The following is a 21,554-nucleotide window of genomic DNA, read 5'->3' on the forward strand; positions in this document are numbered from 1 at the left end:
AGCCGGTCGTGTGAAAAAACACAACGTCACTGGGATGTTTTTGAGATGCACTCCCAGGGCTGCGTAATGCAGCACTTCATGGTCACGCAGGGAAAAAGTCCCGTAGAAAACAATCTACCCATCAAATGAAGAGGTAATTTTGTACACAGGTACATGAAAACCTATGTAAATAGCTTGGCCATGCACAAATATAAAATCATCTATCTATCTCTCGCTTAAAACTCCGCAGTGAGCGGGGACGTCCTCTAGTGACTCACACTTCTCATATTTCTAATTCCATTCCTTAATCATTCTAATTGAACTTTTTAATTTAGAAATCAAATCAATCGACTCCGCGGCAATAATAAATTGCAGGGGCAGTCACAATCTTTGATAGCTAATGACATATTAGCGCAATCTATTTACAGAGGGTTTTTTTTTCCCCCATCTTGCAGAGGAGGAGTCATGAACAGAGAAAGGGTATGAAAATGGTAATAGGAAACAAAAAAAACTTGCAGGAGGAGGAACTGCAGGGAATGAAGCACTTTTGCATGGACGCTGCCTTTTTCTCTGCCGTGTTTAAAAGCTGTTTGTTGTAGTGACAGATCATTTAGGACCACTGGAAGGTTTGTTACAGCTGCAAATATTTCAGTTAACAAAGGAGTCCTTTGATCTAAGCTACAGCTTCTTCCAGACCAAACGCACATCTCTATCTGCTGGTCCTGCAGGCAGAGACGTTTTCATTACCCTGAAGAAACTTCTACTAAGTTCGTATTCTTTGTCAATGTCGCCATCTAGTGGACAATAAGCTCTACAACAGGCTTATAGTCTTCAAATTCCTCCAACAGTTTTATATGTATGTATGTATGTATGTCGGGTTCCAATTTACCACGTTACGTGCAAGAAGTTACATCTTGTTTTCAGTTTTTTGCAACCAAAGGGGAGGTTAATTGAATGAACTGATTGAAAAATTAAGTAAGAGATTGTGTAATTCTGTAATTATGTTGGCTTATCTCTGAAGTTTGGAAGGGGAGAACAATGAATGGTCTCATACTTTGGATGTCGTCAGAGAAAGAAATGGAGCTAAAGGCTGTTTCAAAATTAATTCAAATTAAAGAGAGAATATATAGCATTATGACTGGTTTGAATTGTTCAAATCAAACAATTCAACCTCAGCAGAATCATGATCGTAAACCTACATAAAGCCGCAAGAATCCATTTCTTGTGCATCTGCACATTCTAGCCTCCTTGCTCTTTTTATATGAGCTGTCCTTTTGGTGATAAAAGAGATTGATTTCTGACTTTGCTGCCCCTATTTTTAGACTCTTGCCTAAAAATGCACCCGGTGAAATCGACTGGCTCGAATAAAGGGTATTTACAGCTTTCCCTTTCCAAACCTCCAATAAGCTGTTTGTGTGAGTTTATGAGTTTATCAAAGTGCGTCTAGGAAACACCCATTAAGCCTGAAATCTCTGCGGAAGGAAGAAAAAGAATCCCTCTCCGTATAGGTAGTGGAGATATTTGATGTTGCCATGGCTACAAAGGTGTAATATCTCTGCTGTGAAAAGGAGGCCTTGCACCTATTATCTAGAAATGAAACACGTCTACCAGCACATCATGCTATCTTATCCTCGTAAGGTGTGAGAGCACAGAAACAAGTCTTATTATAACAAGTTTGTTTGGGGCGTCTGTGGAATAAGACCTAATGCCACTGGATTTGTCGGTCTACATGCACGACATGCTTATGTGGAATCTTAAGGGAGGGCAACTTACATAAGTATGAGAAGAACCCTGACTATTCAAAACGACAATGTTGTTGTATCTGTGTAAAGTAAATGCCCTGTCACGTTTCAATGCTTTAACTGATCATTTTGCACATCAGAAAAAGTACTTCTTGTGACTTTAGCGGTGGAAAAAGATATCCTGATGTGTGGGATTATTTGTGTCCAATATGAAATGTATGCTGAGAATATAAATCTGCACAAGCAATGAACTGCTTTTGTAAATAAAAAAAAATCTTCCTGAGCAGACAACAGGAGGTTTGCTTCTATAATCATCTGTGTTGCTTTTTGTTGCTGAGATGAACAAAGACATGGGGGTGAAGAGAATAATTTCACTGGTAGCTTTGAAGACCACTTTATATTTTGGTCAAGGACTCAGTACAATGCTTATGTTTATTCATTATCTAAAACCTTCAAAACATTAAGAATCATATGCAAAGCATTCTTTTGTGTTGCTTTAATTCAGACTAAAACTACCATATAAAGGCAAAGACTGCATTGACTTTTAAATTCTATTCACTTCGCTTAATTTTTCTGTTTTTGAATTCGAAGGGCACGGTAAAGCAGGCCACACAGATTAAGATAATGGAAAATACATGAAGCAAGAGCAGAATTAAATAGAGTAACAAGTAAATGTTAATCACAATTAACATCTGGTTTGTAAGGCCATCCTTGGGAGTTCAGTTCTTTAATGACTCTTCTTAAAAATGTGTTCTTTTTAATCTGGAGGTTCAATTCTTCAAGGTTCTTTATTGACTTTCATGATTCATTGAGCCAAATAACAAATTTCAAGACGGTTGTGTTGTTTCTGCAGGCTTTGCAGGGCAAAGGGCTTAATTTACCTCGGAGGAGGAAGGTGAAACAGGATAAACTTTCAGACTTTTAACTCTTCAGCAAACATAAGTCGTATAATCGCTGCAAATTTTTGGCAATTAGTTTAGTGTAGCATTTAGTGTAGTTAATAGTTTCTTTTAAACGTGCAAACATTCATGGTCAAGGAGGAACAGGCAGACGTATACTCTTAAACCTGTGTATGCTTTTCTGAATTGGATTTAAGGTTGTAGCTTTTCTCTGGATAAATAAATCAGGTTGTTTTGCAAAATCCCGAGTTTAAAGTGATTTTAGACAAATATTAATCATAAAAACACAAATATCCATGCATGTGGAACGAACCAATTGAGAAAAAACAACGGGGGAGTTTGAATTTGTGTACGTGAAGATCAGATGACTGAGGTGTCCATACATGTCACAGATTACAAACTGCATTACAGCAAGAAATAATATACTTTATTTTACGGATGACTTACTTCTACTTTTTCCTTGAAAATAAATAAGGATGAGGCCGCAGTTGAAGGTGATTTTTAGAGACCCCTTGCGGTCGGAGCCGCCATGACACCGGCCGACTACCTAGTCGACCCGACCGTGTACCTGTATGTGGTAAACGTGGTGTATTCGAGGAGAAGTTACTAAAATGACTTTTTTATTCTTCTTTCTTCGACGTTGATGTCGCCGTCGGAGGAGCGGGCCAGCGTTAAACCGGGATACCAGCTAGTCGGGCTACCGGTTAGCCGGGCTGACTGCTAGCCGGGCAAACTGTTAGCCGGGCTATCTTTCATAATCCAATCTCCGGTTACGCCCTGCGTGATGACGTCACGCGGATGGGCGGGGCTAAGCGCCGAGCGGACGGCACTGGCAGCAGAGGCGTTCCCTGGACGTCACCTCCAACTGTTTGCTGCTACTCGTGTAAGTGTTGACTGCACATATATGCATATATTTTTTTCAATTCAAGTTTTGAGATTTGATTTACCGTATCGTTATACTCGCCGCCGACGCACCGATATCTCCGCTACAGCACGGGAGAGGGCAGTTCGGATTTATACATCATGATATCTCTAGCTCCGCACACTTAACGGGACTGTCAACCGGGGACCGTTAACACGCCGCTGCTGAAAGTCACATTTCATCGACTTTTTTCGTGCAAACACTTGGTGTGTGTGTGTCAGCCGTCATACGACCCGAAAGGGACTTCGTCAGTCTCACAGCGGTGGCTGTTTATCATTTGGTCCGCCGTTATCACCCAGGGAGGCGCTGGGCTCGGTGCACCCCAGCAGCCTGCACTGGCACTGTTCTAACACATGGATGTACAAGAGTCTCCTCTCACTCCCATTATGAAGGAGAATAGGGAATGATAATTAAAAAAAAAAAAAACAATCTTGACATCTGCAGGTATGCCATTGTAATTGTATAATCCCCTGCATGGTTTGCTGTGGAGGGGTAATAAGTGTACCGGGCTGTTTAATGTAAATAATGCTGCTATTGTATGTTGCCAGTTATATAATTCAGGACCCTGCAAACTTGCTGGCAACCCACGCATGTTTTGAAGGCCCCCTCAGCTATGTTTATTTCAGTCCCCGCCAGCTAATTCAATCTGATGGGCTAAAGACATTTCGTGGCCTGAAAAGACCTGGACATCCGCAGCAGCGTTTTAATCTGATGCTCGCTGTGGTGCCTCACTCCCCATCCACACAGACATTTTTCTGCAGCCTCTAATTATCAGATGTGTGGCACATCGACATGCACGGCCGAGCAGAAACTAGGGGAGGCAACGTGCCACGGAGAAAACAATTTCGATCTCACCTTTCTTTTTTTTTTTTTTCTTTGTAAAAAGATCTGCGGGCTCGATGTAGCGGAGTGTCATCTCTGCAATGAAGGAAAACCTCTCCGGCATCCTCATGATGGACTGAAGGTTAGTTCACCCCATCTAAAATGTTTTCATCATCTTCCTTCTCAGACCATTTCTCATATCTGTCTTGTTTTGTGCAGCGCATGTAAAAAAAAATGCACATATAGAAGATTAGAGTGGTGTCATGGACATGTTAACTACCATATCTATTCGGCATATTCTGCTAAGTGGCAAAGAGCTTGACTGCCCCTTCAGGGCACTACTAATGCAGCCATTCATGTCTCAGTCTGACGGTCAGACCACCATGATGACGTTACCCTCCTCCTCCTCCTCCTCCTCCTTCTCCACATCTCCGCTGCATTCATGTTGTGTCTTCCCTGTTGGGAGCTGACTTAGCACTGAGAGTCTTGCAAGGTGTCTGCTTAAGAAATAGATTGAGTTGTCAACTCCCCCGATCTGTGCTCGGCTCAGTGTAACGCTACAGCGCTGATGTGGGGAAGATGTGCTTAGTGCAGATAAGATTGAGAGACCGATGCAGATCCCCGTGCGCTTGCATCACTGTCACAGGGGATTATTAATTGGCTGTGTTTACAAGAATAAAGCACTTCTCACATGTAATTGTTTCTCAACAGACAAGAACGATAATGCGGTGTGGAGTCAAACTGACTGTTCGTGCTTTTACAATGTTTCTGCTTTGGCTCTCTGTACCTTTCAGCAGAATACATACGACAGAGACAAATGAAGGGATATTTTTAACTTGCCTTATGAGATGAGATGAGAACAACTTTATTTATCCCGAAGGAAATTGTTGTGCCAGAGTTTCAAGTAAAAAACATAACAGTAATAGATAATAGTAGAAAGGAGGAAGAATAAGAAATACAATGAAATATGAATTGTCTTAACTGTTAACTGTAACTGCAAAGATTGAAGATTCCCTGCGGCTGAGGGTGGAGGAATTAAAAATATTATGGCAGTATTTTGATATTAAAGATTTAAACCGCATCAGTGAGATTTTTGTGCTGGTTGTGAGTTCAGTCAAAATGCTACCATTATCAGCATTTATAAACAGTTACATTGTGGGGAAGGTCCACAATTACCCCCTGCTAAGGGCCTAAGAAGTTATGTTTGTTTTTTTTAGTGAATTAAATATCACAAGACATGTACTTTTAACATCAGTGAACTTGATTCAACAAATGCATGTTCCATAAAAAGAGCATCCTCTCCACAAGTGAAAACTAATTTCTAAATGCAACAAACACAAAATCATACCCAGCTGCAATACTGAAGGAGGACTGAAAGCAAATGTGGTAGCGTGTTTGGCAATTTCTGTGTATGAGAAACATCCCGGGCTTTTATTTTGCTCTATTCGATTTTGTTTTACTTGGTCAAGGTCAAGTTTGAGGTAATGATACCTGGTGATGTAATCGGGACGACAGCATGTGTGCTCATGGGGGGGAGGGGAGAGGATCTTATTTAGGTATTAAATACAAACGTGCATTTATCGAATTACAGGAAATCACAAAAATATCGAAAAATACTAGAGCTAAGTGATGATATGTCATGTGTAGTAACAAGTAATGCTTAATAGTACACAGTTTTTAGTTAATATGATAATGATAAATGAAAAATGTATTGAAGACCCTCTGGTGATGTTTTTTTTTTTGTTTGTTTTGTTTAGTGTATTTAATTTTTAACAAATAAAACATCAGGTAGGAGCCTCCTTGTGTGACCAAAGAAGCTTTAAATCTTATGGCTTTGAATTGCAGAAGAGCCTCACTTTAACGTCCTTGTCTTTCCACCCCTGAGGAATCATTCTTCACCAGGGTCTGAGCATCATTTGGTCCTTTAGTTTGTTTACTCATTGCTAAAGACGAAGCAACCCAACACACACACACAAACACTTTCTCTGTAGGGCCTCCCTGGTTTTTGCCTTGCAGATAGCAGAGGTGTGAAAATGGAGCTTAACTTAGAATTCACACTTTCCGCTCACTCTTGAGTCCTCTCTCAATCAGTTTGATCGAGAGAGGAATGAATGATGAGCCGTTGTCTGTTGGCTCCACCACAGCCATGTTGTTCCTATTTGCTGTTCAGAAATTTACATTGTCTACGTCCATTTGCTTAACGCTGATTAAAGAAGTCCAGATCGGCACGGTTTCGTGCGCTGCGTTAGGGAACTTCAGAGGATGGACGCAAAGGTTTAGTCCAGGGGTCGGCAACCTTTAACACCCAAAGAGACATCTGGACCCGGTTTCCTCAGAAAGAAAACACCGGGAGCCGCAATTACTTTTTGACGTCTAAAATAAAGGTACCACTGTATATATTGCTTTTTATTACCTTTACACTTTGTATAAACAAGTGTGTTGCTTCTGAAATTCACAAAGTATTACGGATAAAATTAAACTTTAATTATGTAATGAACCCATTTTGAGCTTTGGGCTTTCAGAGCGTGTAGCGGAGCCTTGACCTGAATTTCAAAAATAAATCGGGAAAAAATCACTGTCAGTAAACAATAGAAAATAATTATTTGCAAAATATCTTCATGAATATTCATTTCACCTGGTTTATGGGACTTCTGCGACTTTACTGGCTGGCGGGTATACCGGCTTCTGCGAGTGTGACGTTATTTTGAGCGGCGAAGAATGATAAATGTAATTCTATTTAATATTTCAAGATCACAATAATCTCCCAACTTAGAACTAAAAGTTAAAAAAAGGAATTAACACAAATGAAATACACTTCAATCAAATATTTATAATTTATTTTCCCAAGCCACTCGGAGCCGCGGGCTGCCGACCCCTGGTTTAGTCCAACAACGTTTCATTTTAATTCCGCTAACTGCTATTAATAAATTGTTAAATATAATTCCATTTAGGATCATTGTAACGGATATCAATAATTGCTGAATATCAAATGGCATGATTTCACGAAATAAGGTGCTGATCATTCTGTCAGACTCTACCTCTTCCTGCAAGCATCGTGCCAGTATTACCGACTCCCACACTTGTAGGATGAAAGTGAAATTCCTTTAGAAAACTCTGGTTTCTAGTAGCAACATGCTGCTTGCCTCCCTCAGATCCTGTCCAGCCTGAAGACAGCTGCAGAATAAAGAAGTGGTCTCACACACTGTGTAGAGTTTGCATGTTAAAGGCTGCGGTCAGCTTTTAGTGCGAAAACCATTTTCTTGGAGGGATCAAGATGCCGAGGGCAGACATGAATATTTAAACAACAGTCCGCTTATATTCGTCACAGGTGGGATTTCATCCTTTCCTGTCTGGATTACTTCGTCTCAAACAGACATCGCCTTCTGCTTAGCACTCACTCCTTCACAAAAAAAAAAAGCATCTCGCCTCTCTGTTGAATATTGACGGTTTTCGATACAGTTGTTGACCAGTCGACGTGTTATGTCGTTGATATCAGCGTCTGGACCTGCACCTCCACCAGGTGTCTCAGTACCTCAACTCCGAGTTATTTAAGCAAGTGATGTTGATTTGTATCTGACTGTGAAGTTGTTTACATCTGCCAGCACCCCAAAGACCTGGATGCCCTCTGGCTTGACAGCTCTGTGGTCTCAAAAAGCCCTCTTTGTCCAGGACACACATTCCCTTTCCTTACAGCTGTGTGCCTTAACACAAGCCCCGGTATGAGATTTCAGCTGGCGTGTAGATGCTTTCCATCCCGTCGACAGTCAATGATGTCCTACGAGAGTTGGTTTGAAATTAGCTGTCTTGGCAAATATGGAGGCCCGGCTACTGCTTGACACACATCGTCTGAGGTTGTTTAGGGTCGCCATTCTGATGGATTAAGAATGTAATTTATGGACTGTTAGTTTCTTGCTTTGTCCGCTGGAAACCAATGTCTCACAAGTAAACGACAGCACGATTAGGCTTCACATCATCCCCTCCATCAGGTCAGACATATTAGGTGTCTGCTGACCGTTGCTGTAGTTGAAGTCAACGTGGACCGGTTTCGGTTCTACACACAAGATGAATTATGCAGAAGGAAACATCGGGTGGCGTTGAAAGAGACGTATGGATTGGTGTGGGTTTCCCATAAGTAACAGTACCGAGGTTAAGCTAAGCACCATCACCAAAGTGGCGCTGCTCAAAATTGTTTAAGTGAAGAGCTGTATAGGATGGACCAGTGGAAATGGATCCGACCCCCACATTGTCTTGAGTGGGCTTTCCAACGGCATCAATCTCAAGCTTGTCCAAATTTTGGTTGGAGAGTTAGTTTCATCATGAAGGTTGGGGTTAGAGCTGGGTTTAGGGTCAGGGCTCTGGTAGAGGTGAGTTTTCCATGGGTGCAGGAACCAAGGTTGTGCTCCATTAACTAGATGATTAGCACTGGTTTAAATTCCTCTTTCCAAAGAACCATATTAGAGGGACCAATGGAAATGGGGCCTACCCTCAAATTGTCTTGGGGATGCTTTCCAACAGCACCATCCTCAAGCTTGTCTGACTTTTGGTTGGGGAGTTAGGTTTAGCATGAAGGGATTAAAACTGGAGCTTGGGTTTGGGTTAGAAATTAGGGTTTGGGTTAGAGCTCTAGTAAATGTGAGCTTTCCATTGGTACTGATACCATGCTATTGCTCCATTAACTAGATGATAGACTCTGGTTTTGAAGGATTAAACAAAAAAAAAAAGAAAAATCATTGTCATCCCAGCTAAGGTTAGGTAAGGGGGTTATAACCACCATCGCCGAAGTAGTAATACTCTAAATCCTTTCTCTTGAGAACAGTAAGGGATAAAGCAAAGACCTACCTCCACATTGTCTTGGCTCGGCTTTCCAACGCCAAGCTTTTCCGACTTTTGGCCGGAGAGTACCGGTACCAGTGGTACCAAGTTTGAAATGTCCACTCTGTTGACGAATAAAGGCATATTCTATTTTATTCAAAGTTTGTGCTCCATTCACTTGCAGATCGACACTCGGTCCAATGATGATAATAGTCAGTCATTTTGGTTATCGCATCGTGCAGTTTAAATCCCCTGCCTTCTGAAGCGTCATGTTAGACTCACCCTGCCGCTCAAAGCTAATTTTTCATATTGATTTAGTTCAGAAATGGTACTCCCTGCAAAATCAGTTTCACAACTATTAACTCTGCAACGGATTCCACAAGAATATAAAAAAATAAACAGGGAATCACTTCTGTGCTGATATTTGACTTGAACCTGGTTTTCTTCTCCTAGTCTTCTTGCATGCAGCTGTCACTGAAGGATACGGTAAACCTCTGGGTGAATGATAGTCGGGTTGAGTGATATATAAAGCGATGAAGAGAAACAGAGGAATTCACGGGCAGGGAGGGAGATATTGGAAATTCTGAAACTTAAAAAAAAAACCTCTACATTTTAGGGGTGTTAAATGAAGATAATAACCAGGCCAGTCACTGATGAGTACCCATTCTGCATATTCTGGCCCCCTAAAGTATGACCCTTTTCCTTTGTTATTTTGCAACCCTGCAAGTTTTTAACGCTGTAGTAAACCCAGTATGCGACGGGGTGAATGAGGTAATTGTCTGATATATTTTTTGAAGACGGAAAAAAAACCCCTCATTTTTTGTCTTTTTTCCGCCGCTGTCACGTGTATCGAAAATGACATTGCTTTGTGACGCCGCTTCTTATAAGTTTGCATGTAAAAGAAAAGAAAACGTCAGCCATCTAACCTATCCGTATGAGCAGAGCGGTGACGACGTTCAGGATGTTAGAGCGACGTCTTCAATTCATCTTCCGTGACCTGGAGTGTAGGAATGTGTGTTTTTACATCATCGCGCGGAGGTGTAAATGACTGTGTGTCATCTGGTTTGTCCTGTTCCTGGAAATCTTTTGCGCAATTGTGCCAGCGGGGCCTCTTGTGGGTTTCAGCTTTCACAATGAGGCGTTGTGCCTGCCTCTGTCAGGGAACTACCTGCCATTCACCTTTCGGGCAGACACACTCCGTGCTGAACTCAGGGTCTGAACTTGATATGGTCCACCAAAACACACACCGTGAGCCATCGGCCATGATCACCGCGGCCTCTCACATTCCCCCCCCACCTCCTTTCTCAGCATCACCACATCTGATGCAAAGAATTGTCCCTTATCATGCTTTTTGCAGACTGCTGAAATCATCTCCTGAACCGTCACAGCTGACACAACTCTGCTGTTCTATGTCGCATCGCTGCACGAAGGCACATACACACACACACACACACACACACACACACACACACACAAACAGAAATACAATAACGATTGTTCCTGTTTCCTGCCCATGATGCAGCTGCTCAATGAGATATGGTCCACTTTCCACTGGTGGACACACACAAACACACATATGCCCATTTCCACACAATATGATTCCCTCTATTTCTGTCTTTATCGTTTTCTCCACGTCAGATGCAAACACACACACACACACACACACATGCACACATATTTGAGCGATCACTGGCGCAGGCTGCCAGAACCCTCTGGCCTAATTCCCCTTATTGATGTGTGTCTGTCAGTGAAAGAAGTACAGCACAAAGAGCAGCAATGGGCCTGTGTGTGGCTCAGAGGGAACAAAGAGCAGCCTATTCCTCACAAGCTCTCAGACTCTTCTGGAACATTGAATGTGCTTGTTTAAGCTAAGGCCATATTTAGAATTGACCGAATGCATTGTCACCGATCGTCAACATCGCCGCTCCGGTGTCAAAGATTGACCTCTACTTTGTGTTGGCCACGCCGAGTTTGCAACTTTTTGTATCAACATTGCAGAGGGGACGGAGTATGCGGAGAATGGATTTCACCATAGCGTTTTGTAAGACTCCAGCATCCGTGGCTGCAAACAGCGGATCTCTGCTGTCAACTCTGGCGCTCATTTAATATCACGAAAAAAATATGGCAGTGCACATTACTCCTCTGACGCAGATCGGACCCAAGTATCGCGTTGCTCATCCAAGCGCTGACGGCGAACGGTGTCTTAGATAACTGGTATTGATTCGGACATTCTGTTACTGTGTGTAACAGGAGGTACTGCCAGTGTGAGCTGCTTTTCTTGTCATTGTGCCAGCGCCAGAGCTCCGCTGCGCTTTCACCACCGCCGTGGTTTTGTTGACCAAAGACAATGATGGCAGGACCGGATGACTGGCAGCTCCGCTGAATGGAATTCGATTCAGAGGAGGGCACAAGGACGTTTGTGTGTGTGCGGGTCACTTTTGACACAAGGGTGTGTGTGTGTGTGTGTGTGTGAGGGTGAAACAGTTCCAGAGAGGCCATTGTCCACGCGATTGTCCCTATTCACTTTTGACTGTATTGTGACATTACTGGGGAACATGCTGACTCATTGAGCCCGCTGACCCCGGCTGTCACCAACACCTGTTCGTCACTGATGTTCACCCCTCTGTTCCTGCTGTGGACGGGACATATATAGATCATCGTGCAGCCATCCGGTCTATTTCTGTGAGAGAGAGGATGAAGATAGTTTAACCTACAACATACACAGCTGTAAATATGACAGTACACTTGACCTTAGGAGAAGGAGAAGAAAGCCCTTCATTGTGTCCGTTGCGCGAGCGGCAACATCGCTGCATTTTACCGTCATGGCTGAACCGCGAGCGGCGTGCGGCGTCTAAGCAGCGTCTCGGGAATTTGACCAGGAAGATTCAGTTCCGATCCGGCCGCTCGAACCACCCGAGCCGCCATTTGTGGACGTCACTGTCAGAAGTGGCTTACGACGAACCCTCCATCTGGACACCGGAAGTCCCGAGCCGCACTGAGCCTGGCACCTTAGACTGCTCGGGCCGTCCTGACAACCTTCATGCTTACGTTATCTTGAATTTGAGGCAAATTCAGGGCCAGACACCCTCACATTAACCCGTCGGGGTTGAGATTTTCATTCACTGTTTTGCAATCTGTTGGCACGGTATCATAATAATGAACAGCACATCCACCCGGATGCTGTGTGACAGGAGGGAAAAAGGAAATGTCACGACGGTCTAAACATTTTTGATATACGAGATGTATATATAAAACATGTATGTAATATAAATAATGTACGATAATATAATATAATATAATGTATACAAAAAAAAATAAATATATATATATATATGTATATATATTTCACAGTATCTTACCACTTGGGGAAAAAACAAGTCCAATACACAATATATATATATATATATATATGTATATTTTTTTTTTTTTTTTTTTCAGGATATGAAGGTATTTGGTGTGAGAGAGGAGGATACAGAAAATAGGGTTAGATGGAGAAAGTGGACTCACTGTGGCGACCCCTGACGGGAAAAGCCAAAAGAAGAAGATATGTTTGTATGTATGTATGTATATGTATATACACACATACATGTAAATATATACATATAAATATAAATATAAATAATATACAAATACACATTGTTAAGGTCTCAAATCTTTGTACTTTTTAAGACCTTAAAACACTTTATAGCCTTGACTTTGACACTTTATAGTTTTATTTGTATTTCTTATTCTTCCTCCTTCCTACTGTTATTTCTTATTGTTATGTTTTACTTGCAACTCTGGCACAACAATTTCCTTCGGGATAAATAAAGTTGTTATTCTTATTCTTACAACACAGAAAACTTGTTTGCTCCCTCAGTCCATTGCAGGGGTCGGCAACCTTTTAACACCCAAAGAGCCATTTGCACCCGGTTTCCACAGAAAAGAAAACACTGGGAGCAGCAGTTACTTTTTGACCTCTTAAATATATTGCTTTTTCTTATTTTGCCTACCTGTGGTTTAAAACCTCGACAAATTGACGGCGTCTTGGCGGGTATACCGGCTTCCCCGAGTGTGACGTATAATTTGAGCATCGAAAAACAATAAATATAATTTTATTTTAATATTTCAAGATCACATCAATCTTCCAATTTAGAACTAAAATTTTAAAAATGGAACCAACACAAATAAAATACACTCCAATTAAGTACTTATAATTTATTTTCCCAAGCCACTCGGAGCTGCAGTGTAAGGACGAAAGAGCGTGTAATTCCATTGATTTAAAAATTGATGTTGCTCGTCTTAAATCTAAATATGAATCAAATTATTGCCATTTCAAAAAAAAAAAAAATCCTCTTTGATACTTGCTTCATCTGTGTGATCTTGTTTTTGTTGACAGTTTACAGATAAGTTTTACCTTTATGTTTTGTTTTTTTTTCTGAAATGATTTCCTGAAATAGCTGATCACAATTAATATTATTCCAACGCAGCGATTTAGAATACATAAATTTAAGACCTGGAAAAGACTTATTACGCGGTATGTCTGGATGCAGGCACTAAAATGACGCATCACCATTTTCCATGTTACAAAACCATCAGTGACGGTGTTGCTAAAGTGCATGCAGGATCTCTCCGACGTGCCCGTGGCACCAAATCCTACAATAATGCTTTGTCCTCCAAAGGCAGGAGAAAGAGGATTTCCTTTAAATACATAACCGTAAGCAATCAAGAAAACATCCAATTCTATGTTTGGATCAGCCAAGGGATGAAGGAGGGGATTTGCAGACACAGAGGGAGGGATGGACACCGTTGTCGGTACATGGCTTCAGGTTAGCCCTCCATTTCGGGACGGGATTATCGCAGGCCCCCCCCCCCCCCCCCCCCCCCCCCCCCCTCAAGCCCTCCACGCTCATCAGCACTGAAACAACAGCTCGGGCCTCGTTGAAATCTGGCCGGGATGCAGTTCCGTGCGAGGCGCCGTGTGAGAATGTATGCAAAATCTGGCATTTTTACTTCACTTACTTACAAGTCGTTTTGTTTTTTTTACATCCTTGTTAGTTCTGCATGCGGGACTGATGGATTGATATGCCGGGTTATACTGGTATGAAACATCAGAACGCAATGAACTCTATACGTTTCTGTGAACATTTAAATTCTTCTGCGTGCGTGAGAATGCTAAATGCATGTTTGCGCGATAAGAAAAAACACCATAGCTTTATATGACACTGACGTTCGGCTTGCCTTCAGTATGTAGGATGTTCACGGTAGGACTGAAGTTAATGGCAGGGTTGAATATTTATAAAGAGCCGTGCAATCAAATCACCGGATTGTTATTGTGTTGGTATTCCAATTTCCATTAAGTTCTTTTGTTCCAGGAGCAATAGATGGAAGTGTTTCCTCGCACTCGAGTGCGCAGCGTCAGACGTGATGGTGCGCCGGGGCCGTAATCAGTAGAAATACCAAGTTTGAGAGGTTATATAACCCCTTTTGAAACGCATCACGGCACAATATATTAACAGCTACAGGCCACAACAAAACCAACAGGTGACTGAGGTTCACCTGTTCTCTCTGGCAGGCTTCAGGCTTATTTTAAAAAGTGACACAGGTCTTAAAATAGGAGTCACGATCGACGCGCGGGGAGTAAGATTTGTTTTCTTGCCCGTGGAATCATGCGTAGGGATGAACAAACTGCAAATGAAAAGAAATTTACTCCCTCTGCGTCTGGGGAACAGCTGATGAAAAACACGGCGTCCTTATTTTGTGCAGGGGTTTTTTTTTTTTCCAATCTGTCTCCTCAGCAGTTTTATTCTTTATGACCTGATGTGACAGCTCACCAAATTTTTCCAGAGTATGCTACCGTCCCTCCCTAGAGCGCTTTAAGTTGCTGGCTCATTTGTTTTGTTGCTGTGAACGGGAGCAGCTATTAATGCGGCAAGGAGGGATGGACTGACCCACTGCCCGAGCAGATCGCTTGTCCACCAAGAGGACTACATATTTGAATAAAAATGCAGAATCCTCGAATCCGGTAACTAATCTGTCATGGACTCAAAAAGAGGTTTTGCAAGGTTGCGTGATTGTTATTTTGCACTGTAAGCAGCTTTTGCTGTTGAAACACTTGTCTCTTGATACTGCCACAGGATAAGGAAGGGGTGCCTGCGGGGATACTAAATGAGCTCCCAGAGGAGCACATACAAAGTTGTATCACGTGTTTTTTTTTTTTTTTTTTTTTTTTTTTTAAACACGCTCTGCTCAGTATGCCAAGCCTGTCTAAGGCTCAAAGTGAAAATGTTAATTCTTTGCATGAATGAGACGTCCGACTGTTTTAGTGTCTGGAGTTCAGTGAGCACGCGGAAATGTGAAGAGCTGAATCATAAACAAACATCCTCTGTTTTCCTTTCCCTGCTTTCCCTCCCTCTATCTGCCTCCCTCTCTCTCTCTCTCTCTCTCTCTCTCAGGTGAATCCAGAGGAGTGACTCATTCCACGTCGACAGCTGGGCTCATGGTACGTATTTAGTCTTGTGATGCGAATCCATAAATCTGCTATTCCGTCCCTCCTCGACGTCCACGTCCCTTTCCTTTATCCCGCAGGCTTCGCCCCATCAACCAGTCCGTTTATGCTTTTACCTTCCGTTCGGCCTCAGCTGTCAGACCGCAGGCCCGATTAAAGCATCCTCTGTGACGCTGGAAATTAGATGCAGATTTACGGCGTCTGCAGGAAGGCTCAATTTTAAAGTCATATCATTCAGCATTAATAGATTTCCGTATTTGCATGAAACTTCACAGCTGCTAACGGTCGGGGAGTGAATGTTTGTCCGGATCCTGGAAAGCGAGCAGCCTCTCATTAGCTATCTCCTCTCTCTCTGTGTCAGACCAGCAGGGCTACTTGTTCCTGCATCAAAGATCCACGTTTGGACTCATCCTTCTGACCTCCACTGAGCCCTTTCCGCCCTCCATCAGACACCAGACAGACACTCCTCCTCCTCCTCCTCCACCGCTCTCTGCCTCTAGCCGTTTACGTTATATAGTCCTTCTTTGTTCTGTCAGCGTCCGATTCCGACCTCCGTTTGTCGGCGGGTAGTGATCGGCAAATGTTGCCTTCATGTACGCGGGAGGTTAGCGGAGGCAAAAGCAGCAAAAGGAGCCGGATGGAGCGACCCCAGTTTTAAGAGCTGGTGTGAGCGTAGCGGTGGGGCAAGCATTGTCTCAGTCTTAGCAGCTCTCCTCCAGTAAGATGAGCCAAGGTTCCAGGGAAAGCATGGGGATTCTCAGCCAGGGGCTTAAACAACTGTTCCAGCAGAGGCATCAGCGCCGGTTTCACCATACCAACGCCTCTTCGTCTTCCTCCTCATCTTCCTCTGTAGTGTCGGCAGGCGGCACCTCCCCCTCTACCTCTGAGGACGCCTCAGGGCCCGGCTGTCCCGACTCCGACCACGTCTCGTCCCCCGCGGTTCCCCCCGCCGCCGGCGAGGGCTCAGCTGCCGCCGCCATGATGCGGCGCGGGACCAGCCTGCAGAGCCGGCGCAGCAAGGGGTCGGGGTCCGGGAGCGGCGACCGCGATCCGCTCATAAGGGGAAGCCCGCAGGCTCCTCACCGCAGATATACCCACGACCCGCAGCAGCATACCAGTCGCCCCCGGTCCTCCTCCACCACTGACACCACGCCCAGCAGCCCCGCCTCCGGATACACCGCGGGCGACCTGGCGCTTTCATCGGGGTACCAGTCCACCGAGGAGACCGATAGGGTGAGTCACAGAAAACTGATCAAACGGTGTCTTCGCCGCCGTCTGCTCGTCCAGTCTTGTTTGTGAAATGGCATCAAAACCTTTATTTTTCTCGCTGCGCCGGAATCCAGAAATCCCCCCCATCCACGTTGTCCCGTCACGACATCTAGTTCACGGAAATGCAGATGAGATAAACGTTATTGATCCCCATAGGGGAAATAGCGGCGTAACAGTTATCATATCAAAAAGTAAAATTAATATAAATAAAGAGACAGAAGATAGCAAGACATCCACGAATAAATAGACAGCAGCAACATCAGGGATAAATACACAAAAAATACACAACCGTAACTAAACAACAATATAAATAGAGTAACAATAGCAATGATAAGCATGAAATAAATAAACAAAAGTAGGTGGGATGCAGCTGGTCGTGCAGTTTACCGTCCATTAATCAGTTTTATGGCAAAAGTGTCATTAATAATCCGAGTCGAGGTCGCATACGTTACCGGACAATCAATCACTGAGGGTGTTGTGTATTCATCAAGGAAATCAAAGAAATGCCCAAATGAGCATCACATTTACTCATCACAACCCAGTCTTTTGAGGTTCATCACATATGTTGTCTTTAGCTTTTGTTAGAGGATATATATATATATATATATAGTAGTAAACATGTGTTTTTTGATTTTGGTTATTTAAACCTTGTCAGCTTGAGCGCGGCCTCAGTTTCTATGATGGATTGCCTCCGTCTGCCACCAGAGGTCGCTGTGAGACTAGTTAACCAGCTGTGGGATCACTAGGTTCAAGGCTTGTTGAAGGTTTTTGCTTTTGTTATGAAGTTTGGTTGTTTGTGTTCCGCTGATCATCCGTTGGTCTCGATCTCAATCCAATCTGGACCAAGTGTAGCTCACAGCGCTGTAACATCTGTGTCAAGCGAAATCCTTAATTTATCAACCCCGATATATTATCCCCCTTTCCCAATCTGCATGTGTGTGTGTGTGTGTGTGTGTTTGTGTGTGTGTGTGTGTGTGTGTGTGTGTGTGTGTTTGTGTGTGATTGACCTGACCTCAGATTTCAAAGCAGTGCTGAGAGCCAGGCATCTGGAACATGATGCTCCGACAGCACAGCCAAGCACAGAAAGTAACACCCGATTTACTTAACCTGTAAGCTAAACACCTTTGTATCGATGGTCTGTTAATCTCTTAACCAGTGGTGTAACTGCCCCCTCTTCCCCAGAAAAATTAGCCGTAATACCGTCATTTTCGGACTATTCAGCGCACCTGAATATAAGCAGCACCGACTAAAAATAACAAAATAAATCTATGTGTACATATACAGGCAGGTGTCCGCATTGTTACATGAGATATTTACACAGAAACATTTTTTAAACTTTTAATTGAATAAGTTATGGTAACATCCACAAATACGAACTGGAAATGCATTTTTCCGAACAGTGCCTGTAACATGGCTGCTGAAAAATTTATAATTTTATTATATTAATAATAAATGACACAAGGAAAAGCCCATCCATCCATCCATCCTTCCATTTTCTATCCCCGCTTTGTCCTTCTCCAGCTTATCTTGGTCTTCCTCCTGCGCTCTTAAACCGTTAGTCGTCTTCTATGGAGTTGAACGGCCTCCGGATTTCACGGTCGTTTCATCGGTCCGATGTGACGAGGCTAAACGTTTTGGCGGCGTGAAGCTCGTTAGCGCGAAAAAATCCATAAATTAGCCGAATCGTTGTTTTAGCCGCAGTGTGAAAAAAAGTAGCGACTTATAGTCGGGAAATTACGGTTCTAGTACTGTGGTATGGGATTACTGTATTTTGCGAACCATAAGATGCACCGCATTTTAAGGCACAATATCAATGAACAGGTCTATTTCATACATAAGGCACACCGTGTGATGAAACATACACTATATACAGCAAAAAAAAACTTAATTCACCTTATTTATCTGGCTTTGTTCCCTTGGAAACTCTGTTTGGTCTTTTCTACTCTGCGCACTTCATCTGCTTGCTTCCTCCACTTCCGTTCCATTGATTCATTCATGTCGAATTCTTTGGCGCTTCCTCAACCACACAAATGTACAATAATATTAAGTTGAAGCACAGTACGTACCGGAGGTCAGCGTACGACGTACCGTTCTCTGATTGGTTTATGGTTGCTAGCGATAGCGGACCCGAAGTTAGCGTGAGGTCGGAACAACACTGTATTCCGTCACGACATCATTAGTTATCTAACTAATTGTTGCAAATCGGTCGGAGGTCAGTATTCATAGATAAGGTGCACGGACGATTTTTGTGAAAATGTAAGGATTTTAAGCGAGCCTTGTATTAGACTTAATACAAACGGTATTAGACTTAGGTTCAGTAGTACTGCAGAGCCAGCGCTGCAAGGATCCTCTGCGCTGACGGCCACTCTCACCTCCCTTCATGCATCCCTCAGGCTCGCCTTCACGCTGCGACGGCCCCTCATTTTAAAATGTTTTGTCCTTCACTTCAGTCCTCATCACAATTTCAGGGCCGTCTCGCCGACCTTCTTTCTGTCACAAGCGATGCTTTCAATCAGGATTGTGTAACGCGGAATTTAAAACGGGCCGACGTTCTGTTTTCAGAGCTCGCTATGTTTACCACACACAGAGCCGGAGGATTGTAATTAGCACCGTGTTTAAGACAAACACACTCGTGTTGGTTTATAATAATCTTTGTTATTAATTCCTCCGTTCTGTAAAGCGTCCCATATTTCAGTGCTAATTTTACAAGTGCACTTGTAATCCGTCACGCTGTAGTCCCCGGGTCTGTAAACACGCCAGACGGTTGACTCAGACACTCGGGCAATGCCCCAAAAACAAAATCTACTTTTCTGCAATAACGTTATGCGTTGAAAAACGGCGCAGTGATTAGTGTGATGCCCTGCGGCGGGGAACGACTTTGCACTCCTCGTTTGCTTAGTTTACTCTCCTGCTCGGTAAACAGACGGTCTGTGAGTTGACTAGAGTTCTGGTCATTTTTCTCGTGCCTCGGTAGAAAAGATCAGATCAAATTTAAAGATATTGACTCGCGCGCCACCGAACTCCTGCCGCGTGTGTTCGGGCGTTACCGTTACACTTCGCACGAGGCGGCGGCGAGTCGGAAAAGCTCAAATCCATAGTAATAATGGGAAAGTATCGATTACACAATCGGAGAAGCGAGTCAACGATGCAGGGGCTCCTATTTGCAGAATAAATGATAAAATGGCGTTAAGAGGAGAGCGTCGGCGGCTATCGGATAAACTCACGGGACATCTGTGCAGACAGTGAGCTGGAGGAGTGTTTGCTTTGGCAGGCCGACCCTGTTTGAGCCAATCACAAACCGAACTGGACACAAACTCCGGCACTGGAAAGCCTCCTTTGTGTTTGCACACACGCGAACGGGGGCCTTTCAAAATATGAGTCGGTTTTACGTTTAATATTCCTCGTTGCCGCATAGCCATATTTTTAAAAACTGACACCCAACACATCTCCGTGCGGTCCACACAAAAGCCGTAAAGGTCAGTCATGCCGATCTGCATCATTCAGAAACTACAGTCCGACAGCAGGGGTCAGAATGTCTTTCCGTATGAAGAACATTTCATCAAAAAATGGCCGGTTAAACTAAAATATTGCTGTCCGAGCTTTGCTGCCAAATTACCGAGTCATTTAAAAAGAAAATCTATTTCCTGCCTGACTCGTAGGGGGGTACCGAAAGTTCTGATTGCCAGCTTGGAAACTGAATGCAAAGCTATTATTATTTGCGGGGGCGCTTTTGAGCCGTCCAAAAACACCTCGTCCAATTTGCAATTTGATCAGAAAACGCCTCAAAAGTGGTGTTTCATCTATATCCACCGCAGGGAAGGGTGGCGCTTAGCTTGTTGAGTTTGTTAACGCTGACAAAAGCATATTCTTGTTGCTCAAACCGGCCTAAATTTAACCCGACCTTCACGACGGCTGAAATCTGCGTATTTCCGCCGCCCTCTTTCACGCCGGCCATTTAATGCAGTCCTCTCTTCTCAGAGAGAATTAAATCGGCGCCTCCTATCTCTCGACCATCATCCCAACCCCGGCGTGGACCGGCAATGTCATTCAGGTCGTTTTAATTGGTCGCCGTGGTTACCCCGAAACTTGCGTTCAGCTGCCGAGAAGTATGCCCTGATTGGGTTGCCATAGTAACAGCGTGGGCAACCCTGGAGGTTCCTGTTTTTTTGTTTTTTTTTTGGAGGTTGAGCATCCCCGCTTAGTTGCGCTTGTATTAAAATCATAGGTTTTATCATCACGTCACGCGATTAGTGCGTCTTCTTCCTTTTTTTTTCCCTTTTCAACATGATCCTCTCCCCGCTTTTTCCCCCCTTTCTTGCTCTCTTTCCCTTTTAACGCCATCCACCTCCCGCTGTCCCCAGAGGGAGGTAGCACAGACAGGCATCTGGTCCCTCCTCCTCGTCTTTCATTACTCCATCCTCCGCTTCCCCACCCTTCAGGCTCTCTGACAGGAAGCAGGACGCTAACCACCGGGCGTGTGTTTCAGCCCGTCGTCTTGTTATCAGCGCTGTCTTGGCGTCTCGAAGGAGGAAGTGGACGGTTGTGTTCATACCGTCATGTGTGATACAGATGTTTGTCTGGGCGGCGCGAGTGTGTGCGTCTCTGAATTGATCTGACCAGCC

At 43.6% G+C, this 21,554-nt stretch overlaps 1 protein-coding gene across 4 annotated transcripts in view; it reads left to right on the top strand.

Annotated features, from left to right (window-relative positions):
* The first annotated feature begins 3,444 nt into the window (after window positions 1-3,444).
* Window positions 3,445-21,554, top strand: part of tmcc1a (transmembrane and coiled-coil domain family 1a) — a 44,184-nt gene continuing 26,074 nt past the window's right edge. Inside the window, exons 1-4 of one of the 4 annotated variants that reach the window (XM_086141320.1) lie at window positions 3,445-3,503; window positions 4,429-4,506; window positions 15,611-15,657; window positions 16,025-16,896. In XM_086141320.1, coding sequence (XP_085997446.1) covers window positions 16,387-16,896 — 510 coding nt within the window. In that variant the 5' untranslated portion in view covers window positions 3,445-3,503; window positions 4,429-4,506; window positions 15,611-15,657; window positions 16,025-16,386. Of the gene's footprint in view, window positions 3,504-4,428; window positions 4,507-12,710; window positions 12,729-15,164; window positions 15,181-15,610; window positions 15,658-16,024; window positions 16,897-21,554 lie in introns of those variants that run through there. The other 3 variants (XM_086141321.1, XM_086141322.1, XM_086141323.1) reach the window with 3 other exon arrangements.

This window comes from Fistularia commersonii, chromosome 34 (genome assembly GCF_037954325.1).
Source record: "Fistularia commersonii isolate RoL2024-O1a breed Wild chromosome 34, RoL_Fcom_v1.0, whole genome shotgun sequence".
NCBI classification, from domain to species: domain Eukaryota; kingdom Metazoa; phylum Chordata; class Actinopteri; order Syngnathiformes; family Fistulariidae; genus Fistularia; species Fistularia commersonii.